General features: G+C 42.7%; 1 protein-coding gene across 1 annotated transcript in view; it reads left to right on the top strand.

Annotated features, from left to right (window-relative positions):
* Positions 1–15,611, top strand: part of LOC102452890 (sodium channel protein type 5 subunit alpha-like) — a 341,521-nt gene that overhangs the window by 177,519 nt on the left and 148,391 nt on the right. The window contains exons 15-16 of the mRNA XM_089776791.1: positions 7,837–8,075; positions 15,389–15,562. Of these exons, the coding sequence (XP_089632917.1) occupies positions 7,837–8,075; positions 15,389–15,562 (413 nt within the window). The remainder of the gene's footprint in view (positions 1–7,836; positions 8,076–15,388; positions 15,563–15,611) is intronic.

Raw genomic sequence — 15,611 nt, 5'->3', positions numbered from 1 at the left:
CAGGGCTGCCTCTCCTCCTAACTGATGTTCCCTCTTCCTGCTTCTCCACCCTGCCTGAAGCCAACACATGCTCCCCCTTGCCACCACGGGCTCACATTCACCCGCCAGACGCAAACTAGGGGCAGCCTGGGACTGCACCAATTGCCGATTGACCTATGAGAGAGCAGAAAGTACTGGCCAATTTGCCCATTTTTTTTAAAAAGGCAGAACATGTAAAAGAGGGCTTGAATATGGGACATTAAAAATGGGATGGATGGTCACCCTATATAATCTGCTTAATGAGTATCATTGGCACTCATGCTACATGAGAATGTATCAGTTTTCAGATGAATCCACTTTAACATAATTAGCATTAAATTTAATGAGTACATCCAGCTTTGTGTGTGTCACTTGGTCATCAGTGAGGATGCCACTGATCACTGTGGCTTTGAACCTGTATCATACTCCTTACGGCGCCTCCTTGCAGTCACTTGTGTGTATACTTACACTGAGCCAGCTCCAGGATTTGTACCTAGACACTGAGCCAGCTCCAGGATTTGTACCTAGCCATCGTGTGGGTTCTGTTCTGTATTGCATGCACTCCAGAGTAAGGAAGGGTTTAGAGCCAGTGTTTCATTTATTAACACTGGGACATTTTTAGAAATTCAGATCCACATCTGAGTTTGGCTTTCACACTCTTTGTCTTCCCTTCCTCCCCTGACTCAGAATATTTATCAGGTGGCTTGGTGAGAGCTCTGATTAAAGATAAGTGATTGCCAAGTAAACATTTCTATAACAGCCATTTCTGTAATATTGATTGTGAGCAAGCTTTTTTTCTGGGCTTCAGATTCATGATTCTGTTTGAATAGAATCTCATCATAATTTTTTCCAGAATAGATCCTTGGTCACCATAATGTAGAAAACTCTTTTTCCTTGACATACAGAAAGACTGTGGAAAGGAATTCAACTCTTGGTCCACAAGTCATAAGCCATGACAATGAACTGTGGTCCCTCTCCCCACCATTTCTTCCATTCAACAGCATTTCAGTGTATCCTGGCTACAGTTTCGTACTTACTGATACATTGTTATTAGCAGAAATAATTTTGCAAAACATATCCCCTCACAGAACCATGCACTGAACAAAAGAAGTAACAGAGATTTGCATTCAGAAACCATCTTTGTTATACGGCTGTGTTACAAATCTGTTTTCCCAATTTGATAAATAGGACGGTGAGCCCTTGCTGATAAAGCTTAGCGGAACCCGCCATGTGTAATTCATAGATATTTAGAGTGCCTGAAGTTTTGTTGCTAAACCAAATCTAAATGTTTGTAAGCTGGCCTGGCCACAACTGGTCATTCAGTAGCTGTGGGAGCCTGAACTAAGTATATCACTCCAGTACCGGTCATGGACATGGTAAGCGAGCATGCTTATCTTAACTTGCTCCGCTCTCCATGGCAATCAGCACCCTATTTGTGTATCCTTGTAGCAGCAGGTGTGCTGTAGACGTGGCCTTTTAAAGCCCTCAGAGCCTGTCCATAGGAATACAGACATACTGAAGCTAAAGGCCAGTTACTATAGGCTAAGACATTTCCCAGGGGAAAGGGAAAAGGGAAAGGCCTAGGCAGGAGAGAAGAGCAGACAATGAGCCCACATAACTCAGGCAATAACTTGAGTGTTGTCCCTAACAAGTTTGATCTGAGGAAGTGGGTCTGGCCCACGAAAGCTCATCATCTAATAAACCATCTTGTTAGTCTTTAAAGTGCTACATAGTCCTGTATTTTGTCCCTAACTCAAGCACTATCCACATACAAAAAAATATTAGCCTGTGTATAGCGGCGCTTTTAACCCCAGCTGGCTGGTCCCTCGCAGGGTAGAGGCTATAGCTGAAGTCAGCACATCTTGTCAGCTGCTATCCCTGCTCCCTCTGTGCAGCAAAAGTTACTTCACATGTGGCCACTCTCACTCAGGACTTGCTAACTCAAGCGGAGTTAACGGAAGGGTAGGTAACTGGAGTTACTCTGCAGGGAGGATAAAACCTTGGTTTCTCTGCCCAATGTGTCATTATTTACATCAGTGGAAAGCAGGTGCACATTATGCTGCCGAATTACTGAAAGCTTGATTCACTGGTGTCCTAGCTGGGCTTTCTGCCAGCACAGTTGTTGTGTGTAGTTTTCAGTCCCTCAGTTAAGGTAACCAGGACCAATGCAAACTTGGGAAATAAATAAATGACACTAGAAAATATCCCGAGTTCATATCACCAAATTCTCTTCAAATAGGAAAATGATCCATTTTTCAGCCAAATAATCTGTACTTTGGATAGTTAAATTATTGTGGAGCATCTCAATGTACTGATGAATCCATCATTACACATGATGTATCTTTACTAACCCCCTTGCTCCTGGATCTTGCAGCTGTTTTTCTGGTGGCTTTCCACGGAAAGACCAATATTCCAAAATGGAGTCTTGACTCTACAAATGGGTTACACATGAATTCAGTTGCTCCCATGCAGAATCCTATTGGCCTGAAGTCCCAGCTGGGGAGTAACTCTGTAGCTATTTTTAGACCTACTGGGGATGCTCCTTCCAGCCCTATCCCTCCCCTGCTTTGCTTTAAAGTGTAGACCACATATTGAGTATGTGAAGTTTCAGGTCTCATTATTGATATAAGAACATAAGAATGGCCGTACTGGGTCAGACCAAAGGTCCATCTAGCCCAGTAGCCTGTCTGCCGACAGTGGCCAGCACCAGGTGCCCCAGAGAGGGTGGACTGAAGACAATGATCAAGCGATTTGTCTCCTGCCATCCTTCTCCAGCCTCTGACAAACAGAGGCCAGGGACACCATTTCTACCCCCTGGCTAATAGCCTGTTATGGACCTAACCTCCATGAAATTATCTAGCTTCTCTTTAAACTCTGTTATAGTCCTAGCCTTCACAGACTCCTCTGGCAAGGAGTTCCACAGGTTGACTACATGCTGTGTGAAGAAGAACTTTCTTTCATTAGTTTTAAACCTGCTACCCATTAACTTCATTTGGTGTCCTCTAGTTCTTCTATTATGGGAACCAATAAATAACTTTTCTTTATCGGCCCTCTCCACACCACTCATGATTTTATATACCTCTATCATATCCCCCCTCAGTGTCCTCTTTTCTAAACTGAGAAGTCCCAGTCATTTTAACCTCTCTTCATATAGGTCCCGTTCCAAACCCCTAATCATTTTAGTTGCCCTTTTCTGAACCCTTTCCAAGGCCAAAATATCTTTTTTGAGGTGAGGAGACCACATCTGTACACAGTATTCAAGATGTGGGCGTACCATAGTTTTATACAGGGGCAGTAAGATATTCTGGGTCTTATTTTCTATCCCTTTCTTAATAATTCCTAGGATCCTATTTGCCTTTTTGACCGCCGCTGCACACTGTGTGGAAGTTTTCAGAGAACTATCCACAATAACTCCAAGATCTCTTTCCTGATTTGTCATAGCCAAATTAGCCCCCATCATACTGTACGTAGAGTTGGGGTTATTTTTCCCGATGTGCATTACTTTACACTTATCCACATTAAATTTCATTTGCCATTTTGTTGCCCAATCACTCAGTTTGGTGAGATCTTTTTGGAGTCCCTCACAGTCTGCTTCTGTCATGACTATCCTAAACAGTTTAGTATCATCCACAAACTTTACCACCTCACTGCCAGATCATTTATGAATAAGTTGAACAGGATTGGTCCGAGGACTGACTCTTGTAGGACACCACTAGTTACCCTTCTCCATTCTGAAAATTTACTATTTATTCCTATCCTTTGTTTCCTGTCTTTTAACCACTTCTCAATCCATGAAAGGACCTTCCCTCTTATCCCATGGCAATGTAATTTACACAAGAGCCTTTGGTGAGGCTAAATAGTAACAGAGAGGTAGCCGTGTTAGTCTGATCTTGCTAAAACAAAAGGAAAAACTATGTAGCACTTTAAAAACTAACAAGATGGTTTAATAGGTGATGAGCTTTCGTGGGCCAGACCCACTTCCTCTGGCCCACGAAAGCTCATCACCTATTAAACCATCTTGTTAGTCTTTAAAGTGCTTCATAATTATTCAGCTAGTGCTGCCTTACGTACATGGGGCCTGTGTCTCCACTGCCTTGCACCTTGTGTAATTGTGTGTGCCTTTGCAAAGTGTGTGCAACATACTTCTGTTCTGATTTGATAGCATCCTGCAACCACATGGCATGCACTTTACACAGATGTAAATGCTGTAAGATGCAGGATGGAGGAGATGCAGGCCATGCATCTTACCATGCATACATATTCTTCTCTTTTTATGATAGAAACCAGGCTCCCTTGCAAAGTCTGATTAAAAGAGTTATATTCAGGAGAACTGCTTGGGCATTGATAGCAAAAGTCTCCTTCATTAGAGGCCACAACTAAGGCCTGAACTAAGTACATCACTTCTTGTGTTAACAAAGTACATTGCACCCCATTGTGTGAGGCTCTGTACATACGATAAAGGACAGCCCTTTCCTTTACAATCTAAATGGATAACACAGATAGGGGATAGAAGCTATTGACCGCTATTTTACAGCGGACGAAAGAATGCAGAAGGAGGAGCGGTGAGATGACTTTCCCAAGGTCACATAGGAAGTCTGTAGCAGAACTCAGAATTGATCCTAGATCTCCTGAATGCTAGCTCACAGTCAACTCCTAACTGCAAGGCCACCCTTCCACTGTTTTTAACATGACATTCCTGCAGTAGCTCACTGTCTGCAGGAATCGACCCACAAGAAGAATGACCATCATTTGCCAAAAAAATAGTAAGTGCTTTCTGTATTTTTGTTTTATTATGTCTCAGAGGTCTAGCCGTGCTAGAGGTGTAGCCGTGCTAGTCTGTACGTACGTACGTACACACACACACACACACACACACACACACTCTCTCTCTCTCTCTCTCTCTCTCTCTCTCTCTCTCTCTCTACAATGAGCTTTCATGGGCAAAACACACTGCTTCAGATAAGCTTGAGTTGGAAGGGAGAGGAAAAAGAAAGTACCTGTCATTATAGTGCTGGTGCTAATGAGGCTAATTGAGTGGGCTGGAAGTGTCCCATACTTAGCTTTTTATGTCAATGAGGTGTTAAATGTAAGGAAGGCTGGTTTTATAAAGGGACATCCAATTAATGTCTTCGTTCTTACCCAGGGAAACAGCATCAAATTTGCATATGAAGGTCAATTCTGTACTGTCTCTCTGTAAATGGCTTATGAATTTCTTTGTAGAAAAATGGCTACTTTTAAATCCTAGATTGAGTGACGAGGCAGGTTAAAATGTTTCCTTGCGGGTTTATGTTGTTATCATTTCTAATATCTGAATTGAGTCCATTTAAGTTGTTTTATTAGAGCAAGAGTGCTAACAGCAGTCATAAATAATTGTGTCCGAGAGTTTCCATTTTATATTCCTCTGGGTTTGGTCTCTCATAAGTTTCTGAAACTTTTACCTGTTGGGCTGAAAATTTTCAGGCCTAGAAAATTTCATTATCTGAACTTTTTTAAATTGGATTTTGTGTTTGAGTACCAGGAAAGAATTCTTAAAAATCCATTCTCCATTATAAATATGATTCTTGTATCTATTTTTAAGTTTTCTTGTATTGAAGAGACTGAGTTAGAAAGTTACCATTTGCCAGGGAGGTAGTCTTCTTTGAGAATAAGCATCTTTGAGTATTCCCGGAAAAAAATTGGTTTTGATTTGACTGAGTCATGATTTTTATGAGTGCGGCTACATTAACAATAGCCTGCCAATTTTACAAATAGATCTGAATGGATATCTGCTTTGTTGGCCTACTGGGCAGACTGAAAAATCAGAGGGAAGGAGGAATTGTTTCAGGTGAACCCGAAATTGATATGTTTTTAATTGTTACACAAAATTTGAAAAAAAGAAAGTTCAAAGTCAAATAAAATGTTTTTGTTCAAAATTGAGGAAAATCCTTACACCTGAACAACACAGGCCATATCTAAAGTGCAAAATTATGCTGACCTAACTTATATCAGCATATAGCCAACACAGTTACAAAATTACTTGTGTGTGTGTGTGTACACGTTACTCCTTGGTTTAGCAATATGCATTCTCATCAGAGCTTGTATTCATTGTTCTGTCAGTGTAGAGCAAAGGCGGGGAACGTTTTTTGGGCTGGGGGCTACTGACCCATAGAAAAATCAGTTGGGGGCCGCACACAAGTGTTGTAGCCCCCAACTGAGAAGGAGAGACACTCCCATATTCCCCTCACACACCAGAGCCTAGAGGGGTCCGGGCTAGTAGATTTTGTGTGTGTTCCAGCCCCACAGGAGGATGTTGGGATGGCTGGAATGCCAGTGCAGGCGCCCCAATGCTGGGGAGGAGCCCTGAGCCTCAGGGACCAGATCCAGACAAGCCGGTGGCTGCATCTGGTCCTCAGGCTTTAGGTTCCCTACCTCTGTATAGAGTATTGTGGGATAGCTCCTGAAAGCCAGTAACAGTCAATGGAAGCAATGCAGTGTCTGCACTGACACTACATCAACCTAATTACATTGACCATGATTCTATGCCACTTGGGGAAGTGGTATTACTAAACCACCAGTGTAGAGAGGCACTTTTTGCAGGAGCCGAATATACGTCATGACATTTCCACAGCTAGGTTAATGCAAGGCAGGTTACATTGACCTAACTGTGGAATGCAGACCAAGCCTAGTTATAGTGACCAAGCCCTCAGTGTAGGCAGCATTTGGGATTATTGTCCATTGTAGAGGACCTACTCCAAAATGAGAAGCTCTCCAGTCAACCTACATAGCAACCTCACTCATGTCTACCTCAGAGCAGCTGTGCTGCTATAAGTATAGACACGCTCTCAGACTCCTAAGTGCCTTAGTTACTTCTGATAATATGATTTGAGCCATTTAAAAAAAATCTTACCCTATATTTATGTTCAGTGAGGTAACTTTAAATTAGTCGGTGTTCTCTTTTCTCCATTGTCTAGGCTATCACACCTAAGTGGGAAATGCATTTGAACCTTCATATTAAATGAGATCTGTATCACTGCTTTGATTTACGTTTTTCCTAATGTTACTTTTGTGACGTTATACGGTTTGAAGATTAAGCCAACATTGATCTTGGTACTATGCGCTATGCAAAAAATAAAGATATTTTATACACCCAAGGAGTTTATATTTTACCCAGTTGTTGGGGGTAAACTGGTTAAAAAATAAACTTAGGTTCTACCAAATTCACGGTCTATTTTAGTCAATTTCATGGCAATAGGATTTTTTAAACAGTAAATTACATGATTTCAGCTACTTACATCTGAAATTCCATGGTGTTGTAACTGTAGGTGTCCTAACCCAAAAATGAGTTGAATGGAGGCATAAGGTTATTTTAAGGGTGGTTGCAATACTGTTACTCTTCCTTTTGTGCTGCTCCTGGTGACGGTGCTGCCTTCAGAGCTAAGCAGCTGGAGAACAGTGACTGCTGATTGGAAGCCCAGCTCTGAAGGCAGTTGAAGAAGTGTGGATGACAACACTGTAACCCCCTTCAAATGACCTTGGGACACTTTTGGATCAGGACCTCGAATTTGAGAAACCCAGGTCTCCCCTTTGAAATATGTATCGTATAGGATAAAAGCACACGAAACACCAGATTTCATGGGAGAAAACATGATTTCTTGGTCTGTGACACATTTTTCAAGACTTTGAATTTGGTAGGGCCCTAGGTATGAGCAAAAATCGGATTCTTGATCATTTCAATGGATGCTGGTGGGGTGTGTGTGTGCTTTCATTCATTTAACATGTTCTCTTCTCACATAAATCAGTGTTAATTGACTATGCCTTCATATTCTGCTTCTCACTTAGAGCTTGAGGAATCACAACAGAGATGTCCCCCATGCTGGAATCATTTTGCCGTTAAATTTCTCATTTGGGATTGCTGTCCGTTGTGGTTGTTAATCAAGAAATATGTAAAGTTCGTGGTAATGGATCCATTTACTGACCTCACAATCACCCTTTGCATCGTGATGAATACTCTCTTCATGGCCCTGGAGCATTACAAGATGACAAAGGAGTTTGATGACATGCTTTACATAGGCAATCTGGTAAGTGAATTTGAACCTCAAATTGTATTTGGCGAGTTTGTTTCTGCTCTTTCAAGTCCTGATGGCTGAAAGCTGTTGGTGCTAGAGGTCTTGTGAAGAACCCAGTCAGGTGCTCTCAGCAGAAGGATATCATTCTTGATATGGCTGCCCTCCTGGTGTTTGAAAATAAATTAAGAAAGGACGTGTATGTACTATCACTAAGTAAGCATACTCTGCTGCTTAACCATGGATAGTAAAGCGTCACTTCACTGATGAGACCAATAGATTTCTAGCAGGTAACTGTTATAGGAAATAAAGGAAGAGGGATCTTAGAAAGCTTTTAAAAATCAATAATAAACATGTGTAAGTCACTGAACATTAATTATTTTTAAGTTAAAAAATACTATGGAAAAATAAGCTAATTACCTAGTGGAGCAGTAACCTGGAGTTGTCCCATTTGTAGTTATACCACAGCCAAGATTTTCAAGTGTTTAACAGAGTGATGGAGTTTAATGCCAGGCGGTACACCACATCATCTAGTCCAATCTCCTGTGTATCACAGGCCACCAAGATCTCCTAGGACTTACACATTAAACCCAACAGGTTTTCTCAGTCTGGGGCTTTCCAGCTTGAGAGAGTCTATAGTGCTCTGATTTCACACAGAGCTGAACACTCACCTTTTTGGAAATCAAGTCCTTTTAAGTGTCCTCAAGTCAGGCAGTCAGAAATTGAGGCACTCAAAATCACAAAACCCTTTGAAACTATTAGCCATATTCTAGAGACAATACAAACAGTACACAGGCAGTCCCCGGGTTACATACAAGATAGGGACTGTAGGTTTGTTCTTAAGTTGAATTTGTATGTAAGTCGGAACTGGTACATATTGTAGGGGAAACTCTAGCCAAACATTTCTCCAGAGCTCAGTTTTATTCTCCCACACCTCACTTCCCTCAGTCCTTTATTCTCAAGCTGAGGTGTCTGCTGAGAAAAGCCGCTCCCTGGTCTGCTGGGGTGGGGGGGCGCTAGCTTTGTGTCTCCCTGGTCTGCTGGGGGGAAGCAGCTAGTGCGGGGTTGCCTCACCCCGTTTGTAAGTAGGGATCCGATGTAAGTCGGATCCATGTAACCCAGGGACTGCCTGTATGTTCCTAGAGCAGGGGTGGGGAACCTAAGGTCGAGGGGGCGGATCTGGCCCCCGGCTTGCTTGGATCTGGCCCCCGAGGCTCAGGGCTCCTCCCCACCTGAAGCATTGGAGAACCCATGCTGCCACTCCACTGCAGGGCTAGAGCACTCAAAATCTACTAGGAGGGGGCCCCCCTAGGCTCTGGCATGCGAAGGGAATGTAGAGAGCGTCTTTCTCTTTCTCAGGGGCCAAGGTAGTGAGAGTTTGTGGTTTTGTTTTGTTTTTTGCTTTTCACTTGTGCAGCCCCCGACTGATTTTCTGAGTCAGTGGCCCCCAAACCAAAAAAGGTTCCCCACCTCATCCTACAGTTATTATCCAAAAAGAAGCACATACTGGATGCAAGGTTATTTTCATTTTTGTAAAAAACCTGGAAGTAATCAATTATTAAAATATTAGACAATATATATTTGTGGGCCTGTCCATTCACATACTTTCACCAACATGTACACAAGGAGCTGATAGGTACAGATAAGCACAAGCAATGGCTAGGCTTCTCAGAGTACTCCTAGCTCCTGGAATCTGCTAATCATCTGATACAGAATTTTCCCTTACTACTCCTTTCCATTCTCAAAACTGCACCAACTGGCTTCCTGCAGCAATGTCAGTTACTGTCCTAGGCCAATGGACCAATCACCACATCATAAGTCTTTCAGTCTAAAAAGATTTCCCTTTGTAGCTATAGTCAGTGAAGGATTATGTCTTGCTCCTAGACCTATGTTGTTGCTCTTAGTAGATACAAGGAGCTAAAAAAGCCCTCTCATTGGGAGATGTCAGGTCCCCTCAGCAGCAGACTCTTGTGCAGGAATTGTGGTACCTCCTCTTACTCCTCATATGGACAAAATGGAGGTCACTCAGATCCTGGGGCTTTTCAGCAGGTGACCAAGTGGCAATTCTGCAGCTGCCCACTCTGATAACCTAAAGCAAAGATGTTCATTCTCCCTGCTCCTTACCTAGCCTGTCATCTTCTCCCTTTGCCCAAGCTGCAGGTAACTTTAGACTCCAGCAGTCCCTGTGTGACTCCCTGACCGAGTCTGGATGACCTATGTGCAGTCACTTGGATAGAGACTGAAAACAGAGATAGGGGGTAGGGAGAAAGTAGTTGATAAGCAGTTCATTTTATCTTGCTCCAAATTTCTCAGTCCTACTGGGTTTAGAGCCATGTCTCCTGTTTGTAATAAAGATGACATAATAAAACCAAGCAGGCATTCTTCTTGCTGTGATGTTTGCAATTCAGTGTAACTTCAGTTGTTCAGGTGAAGTATCAGTGGTGCAAGACCACGCTTGGCCCTTTCCCCTCAGTTTTAATAAACCCAGACTTGAATGGGCACAGAAGGGTAAATCTGTCTCCTCAAGGTTTTCACTATTGCAACATTCAGAATGAAACCCCAACATTTCAAAGTGGAATGGAGCATCAGTCTCAAGACAGTCAGTCTGGCTGACTGGAGCAGTGGACATTGGAAGTTCTAGGTCCCCAGTTTTGAAGAGGTTCACTTGGTGGGACATGGACCTCAGAAGCCCTACAGTGCCTGCTGCCTCTACAGCCCCTTAGACTGGCCATCTAGCAGCTGGGCTGTTGAGGACGCAGGTGCATGAACTGGCAGGAAACCCGGCAGGTTTTTGACAGAAGTTCTGTCGCAGCCCTAGCTGAGTTCAGTTGGAACATCTCTGAGATGAGTCTCTTCAAAAGGTTTTGATTTCGGCAAATTAGCATATTCCAGTGAAACAGTATTTCAGCTAATAACTAGCAACTGGCTAGTTATTAGCATGACTTTATGAAGAATCTCAATCTGTCTCAAGTCACTGCACTGCAAATTCCTAAAGGAGCAAAATCAAGATTCTTTTCCTCCTAACCCAACTTAAAAAAAAGACAACAAAGAAAACCCCTAATAGTTCTCTGCTGCTTTCTGATAAGAATATTCCCTATAGTTATCCCTCCAGCTAGTAGGGTAGTATTAAATGGGAGGAAATAATAGAGAATAAAAGACTATGTTTTCTCTAAAAGTCGTGAAAGAAACAATAGGAAAAAAAGGAAGCAAGTGCCCTCTTCCTCTGAGAATAAGTAGAGAGAGTGCAACCCTTTCTCTGGTACTTGTGAGAATTAGTTCTGATTATGTTATTTGCATCATAAAGTTACACAACAAAGCTCTGATTCTCTTGGCTCCTTGGGCTCTTCATTTAAAAAAGATAATGTTTTTACCTGATATCAAGAAAACTAGCAGAACCATACATACGTCTCTGCATATTTAATCTGACCAGGCAATCTTCAGTAATGCTAGTTCTTCAATACCAGACAGCAATATTTTCTGTATTTTTCATCCTTCCAAAGAAATCAAGAACTTAGGGTATGTCTACACTACCCCGCTAGTTCGAACTAGCGGGGTAATGTATGCATACCGCACTTGCTAATGAAGCCCGGGATTTGAATTTCCCGGGCTTCATTAGCATAAGCGGGGAGCCGCCATTTTTAAATCCCCGCTGCTTCGAACCCCGTGTAGCGCGGCTACACGGGGCTCGAACTAGGTAGTTCGGACTAGGGTGCCTATTCCGAACTACCGGTACACCTCGTTTCACGAGGAGTACCGGTAGTTCGGAATAGGACCCTAGTCCGAACTACCTAGTTCGAGCCCCGTGTAGCCGCGCTACACGGGGTTCGAAGCAGCGGGGATTTAAAAATGGCGGCTCCCCGCTTATGCTAATGAAGCCCGGGAAATTCAAATCCCGGGCTTCATTAGCAAGTGCGGTATGCATACATTACCCCGCTAGTTCGAACTAGCGGGGTAGTGTAGACATACCCTTAGTGATTTACATTAGGGATTTTGTGGCTAGATACTTTTATTACAAGAAAAGATTTAAGATGAAATCCCTGAAAACTGTGACAGTAGCATTTAACTCTAAAAGGATTCCCATCATCAGTGGAATTCCAATATTCTTATTTTTACACACACACACACGCACGCGCGCACACACACACACGCGCGTGCACGCACACACACACACACACACACACACTAACAACATCAATCATTCTTACCATAACCTGTATTATAGCCAATACCAGTTCACTGCTCTACCTCTGAAGACAATGTCTAACATAATCCCCTACCTGGATGATTATTTAGTGGAAGCAGGTTTTTTGTTTGTTTTTGTACAATCACAGTTAACATTGAACAAGGTTCCAGGGATTTTCCAGCTTGGAATTTATAACTAATACACAGAAAAGTCACTTTTGCCTTTACAGATTCTGGTTCCCTCAGACACTCTGATGTCTTGTTAGCCCTAGCTTTTCCATCTCAAAAGACAATTGATTAAAAAGCAATTGTTCTTCCAGAGTCATCCCTCAGCAAGACAATGCATGATGTGTTCAGCATGATAATATCAATTTTTGGGTCAGGATTCTCCAAGCAACTTCACAGATACTGACTCTTGTGATTAATATCCCCATGGAGTTTGTAGTGTCCATCACTAGAATCCTAGGTATCTCTACCCATAGTGACTCAGAAATTATTAACTTGTTGTGCAGTACTGCTGCTGGAGATCAGCTGGGCTGAAGTAATTTAGCATGCTGGCCTTCTAAGAAAGGTGGGCCACCCACAATGTTTTGACCAGACACATTTTATCTTCCTGATCAGAAAGAGAAAGGCATTTTAGATATGGGAAAAGATAAAATGCTTATCTGGAAGTCTGTCTATGTGTTTATTCATTTCCTAAGCATTATAGAGTAAATGTCGTGGCTTTCCCAAAAGTGGGTTTGGCCATTTGTTCCTTAGCTTTGCCATTTTATAATTCTATGTGATCCTCCCTTATTTTATTTGGTTTTCCTACTTATTACTTAGAGACAATTAATCTGTCTTGCTGACAGAATTTCCTCTTGTATGAACATTAGTAGTTGACTCAAGTCCATTATAGGGATGTAAAATCCTGATGAATCAGTTAACAGGTTAAACCTTAGGTTAACCGATTAAGCAGAATTCTGTGGGGCTGCCAGCTCCTATTCCCATGTGTGGGGCTGGTGGTCCCAATCCCCCCCCTCCCCCCAGGGCTGCCAGCAGCAGGAGCCAGCTTCTGCTCCCACTCCTCCCTTTTCTCCTATGCATGCGGCTGCCAGCTCCTGACCCCCACGAGGCTGGAGCAGCCCGCCACAGGCAGAGGGCTACTCCTGGGTACCAGGTAACTGGTTACCTGTTCACATCCCTAGTCCACAGCATATACATATCTTCTGATCTCCAGTGTGCACTAGCAAAGGCTGTTGTGTCATAGAAAATCAGGTGCTGCAATATGCAAATGCAGTAGATGATTTTTCAAGCCACACAGACATGTGCTTCTTTCACTAGAGGGTTGGAGCCAAAATAACCCTAAAATATGTGGAAAACTATGCAGCTACATAATAACTTCTCTTCTAAGCCCACTATTTACAACATTGGACTTAAGGAAATCTATTATTATGAAGGGATTTTAAAAAAGCACCAGGCTTGGCATTTTCACACAGTTTGCAAGTATGGGTTCAAATAAGACACCTCCTTTAAAATCAAGTCTGGCATCAATAAACAGACTTCCCTTCCCCATAAGCATATGCATGTTATACAGAAAAATGTTTTCAAGATTTAAAAAGTTTCTCTATGTGACATTTGAACTAAGTTATAAATAAGCAAAGTGTTTTCAAGGCACTTTCAAAAGCAAATTGACGGGTCTATTTTTAAAAGAATAATAAGGCTCTATTTGGAGTCTCTAATCACCATCACGGCCAGCAGTAATCTGAAAGTGTGAGGACTACACTGCATGGGATTGGTGCAATAACTGAAACAAAAAGGGCTAACTCAACAGGTACTGAAACCCAGAAGTACATCTTTAACTGTGTCATGGCAGTCACTCTCTCCTCTCCACTGAAATGGACGGACTTAAGTTTAAAAAAAAAAAAACTATTTCCTCCCCTTATTGTTGAGATCCCTTTTTATGACAGAGAGAGATGAGAATAATGTCTTAATGCAAAGGTTCAGCTCATTCCCTGCTGTTGTCTGTTGACAGCAATTCTAATGTTATAAAAGGATCCGACAAGCCCAGAGTACTAATAATAATGACAGTCAGAACCCTGCATCTTAAGATGGGGAGCTGTTTGACTGGCTGGCTGGAAGGAGAGAGGAAGGAAGGGTGCTGGTGGTGAGAGGTAAAACTACTGGAAAGGAGGCCAGCTGGTGGGTGGCATCACCCAGGAATGAGGGGTATTAAAGGTTCCGCCTGTGCTGGGACCCTCCCTTATTCAAGGAGCAGAGTCCACAGTGCTCACCTTCCTTCTCATTTCTGGTGGTAAATATACTAGGTTATTGGCTGTGGGCATTACACTAGCCACCACGTTGAGTGGGGCTGGAAAGGAATGTTTCCCTTTCCACCATATTGGCCCAGGAGCAATTGGGGTTTTTTGCCTTCCTCACAGCAGGTTCTGGTGGACCCTGTTCATGCAGAACATGATGGGGTGTAGGCCATATGGCGCAACTCATTGTGTCAGTGTATGGCGGATGTGCAGTGCAGGTGCCCTATAAAAGAGGCATATAGTAATGGATAAAAGTCATTGGGAAAGAACATAATGGAGAAGTGCTTGGAAAATGAGTGAGCTGGGGGTAGATGGGGACTCCTGTGTCTGGTACAGCATAGTGCCAACCCCCCATCATTGTTGTCCACCTTACCCCTCCTACAAGAGGGGCGGTTGGTAAGGTCCCAGCAAGGGAATTGCTGGAGAGATCTGGATGGAAAGGGGGGGAGTTGTTTGAAGGGGACTGTAAGGTCCTGGCAGTGGATCTGCTGGAGGGACCTGAGTGGAAAAGGGGCTGGGGAGGGAGAGCTAGTAAAGGCACTCCCATTGCCCTGAGTTAATTGTGGGGGAAAACAAGGGAGGGTTACCTGCACTGTATATGCTATCTACCGAGTAGTCACAAACATCTAAAGATAATGTTGTGTCCTGATTAAACCCATATTGCATGTCTCCTCTCCTTCTTTCAGCATAGCCAGACAATAAGTATTCATTGTACAGTAGAGATGAAATAAGAAAGATTTGCTGACAAAATGTTGTCTCTGTATTTTAATTCAGCATATCGGCAGGATGTCATTCATGCCAGGGAGATATGTTTACAGACTGATCTCACTTCTTTTTTTCTTTCCACAGGTCTTCACTGGGATTTTTACAGCAGAAATGATCTTCAAAATAATTGCCTTAGATCCCTACTACTATTTTCAGCAGGGCTGGAATATTTTTGACAGTATAATTGTAATCCTAAGTCTAATGGAACTGGGTTTATCCAGCATGGGAAATCTGTCTGTTTTACGCTCATTCAGATTGGTAATGTTTCCTTATTCTCTTTTGCAAAACTTAACCCCTTTCAAGAATT

This window comes from Pelodiscus sinensis, chromosome 2 (assembly GCF_052426305.1).
Source record: "Pelodiscus sinensis isolate ZL-2025 chromosome 2, ASM5242630v1, whole genome shotgun sequence".
Classification (NCBI taxonomy): domain Eukaryota; kingdom Metazoa; phylum Chordata; order Testudines; family Trionychidae; genus Pelodiscus; species Pelodiscus sinensis.
This window is presented reverse-complemented; position numbering and strand designations above follow the sequence as displayed.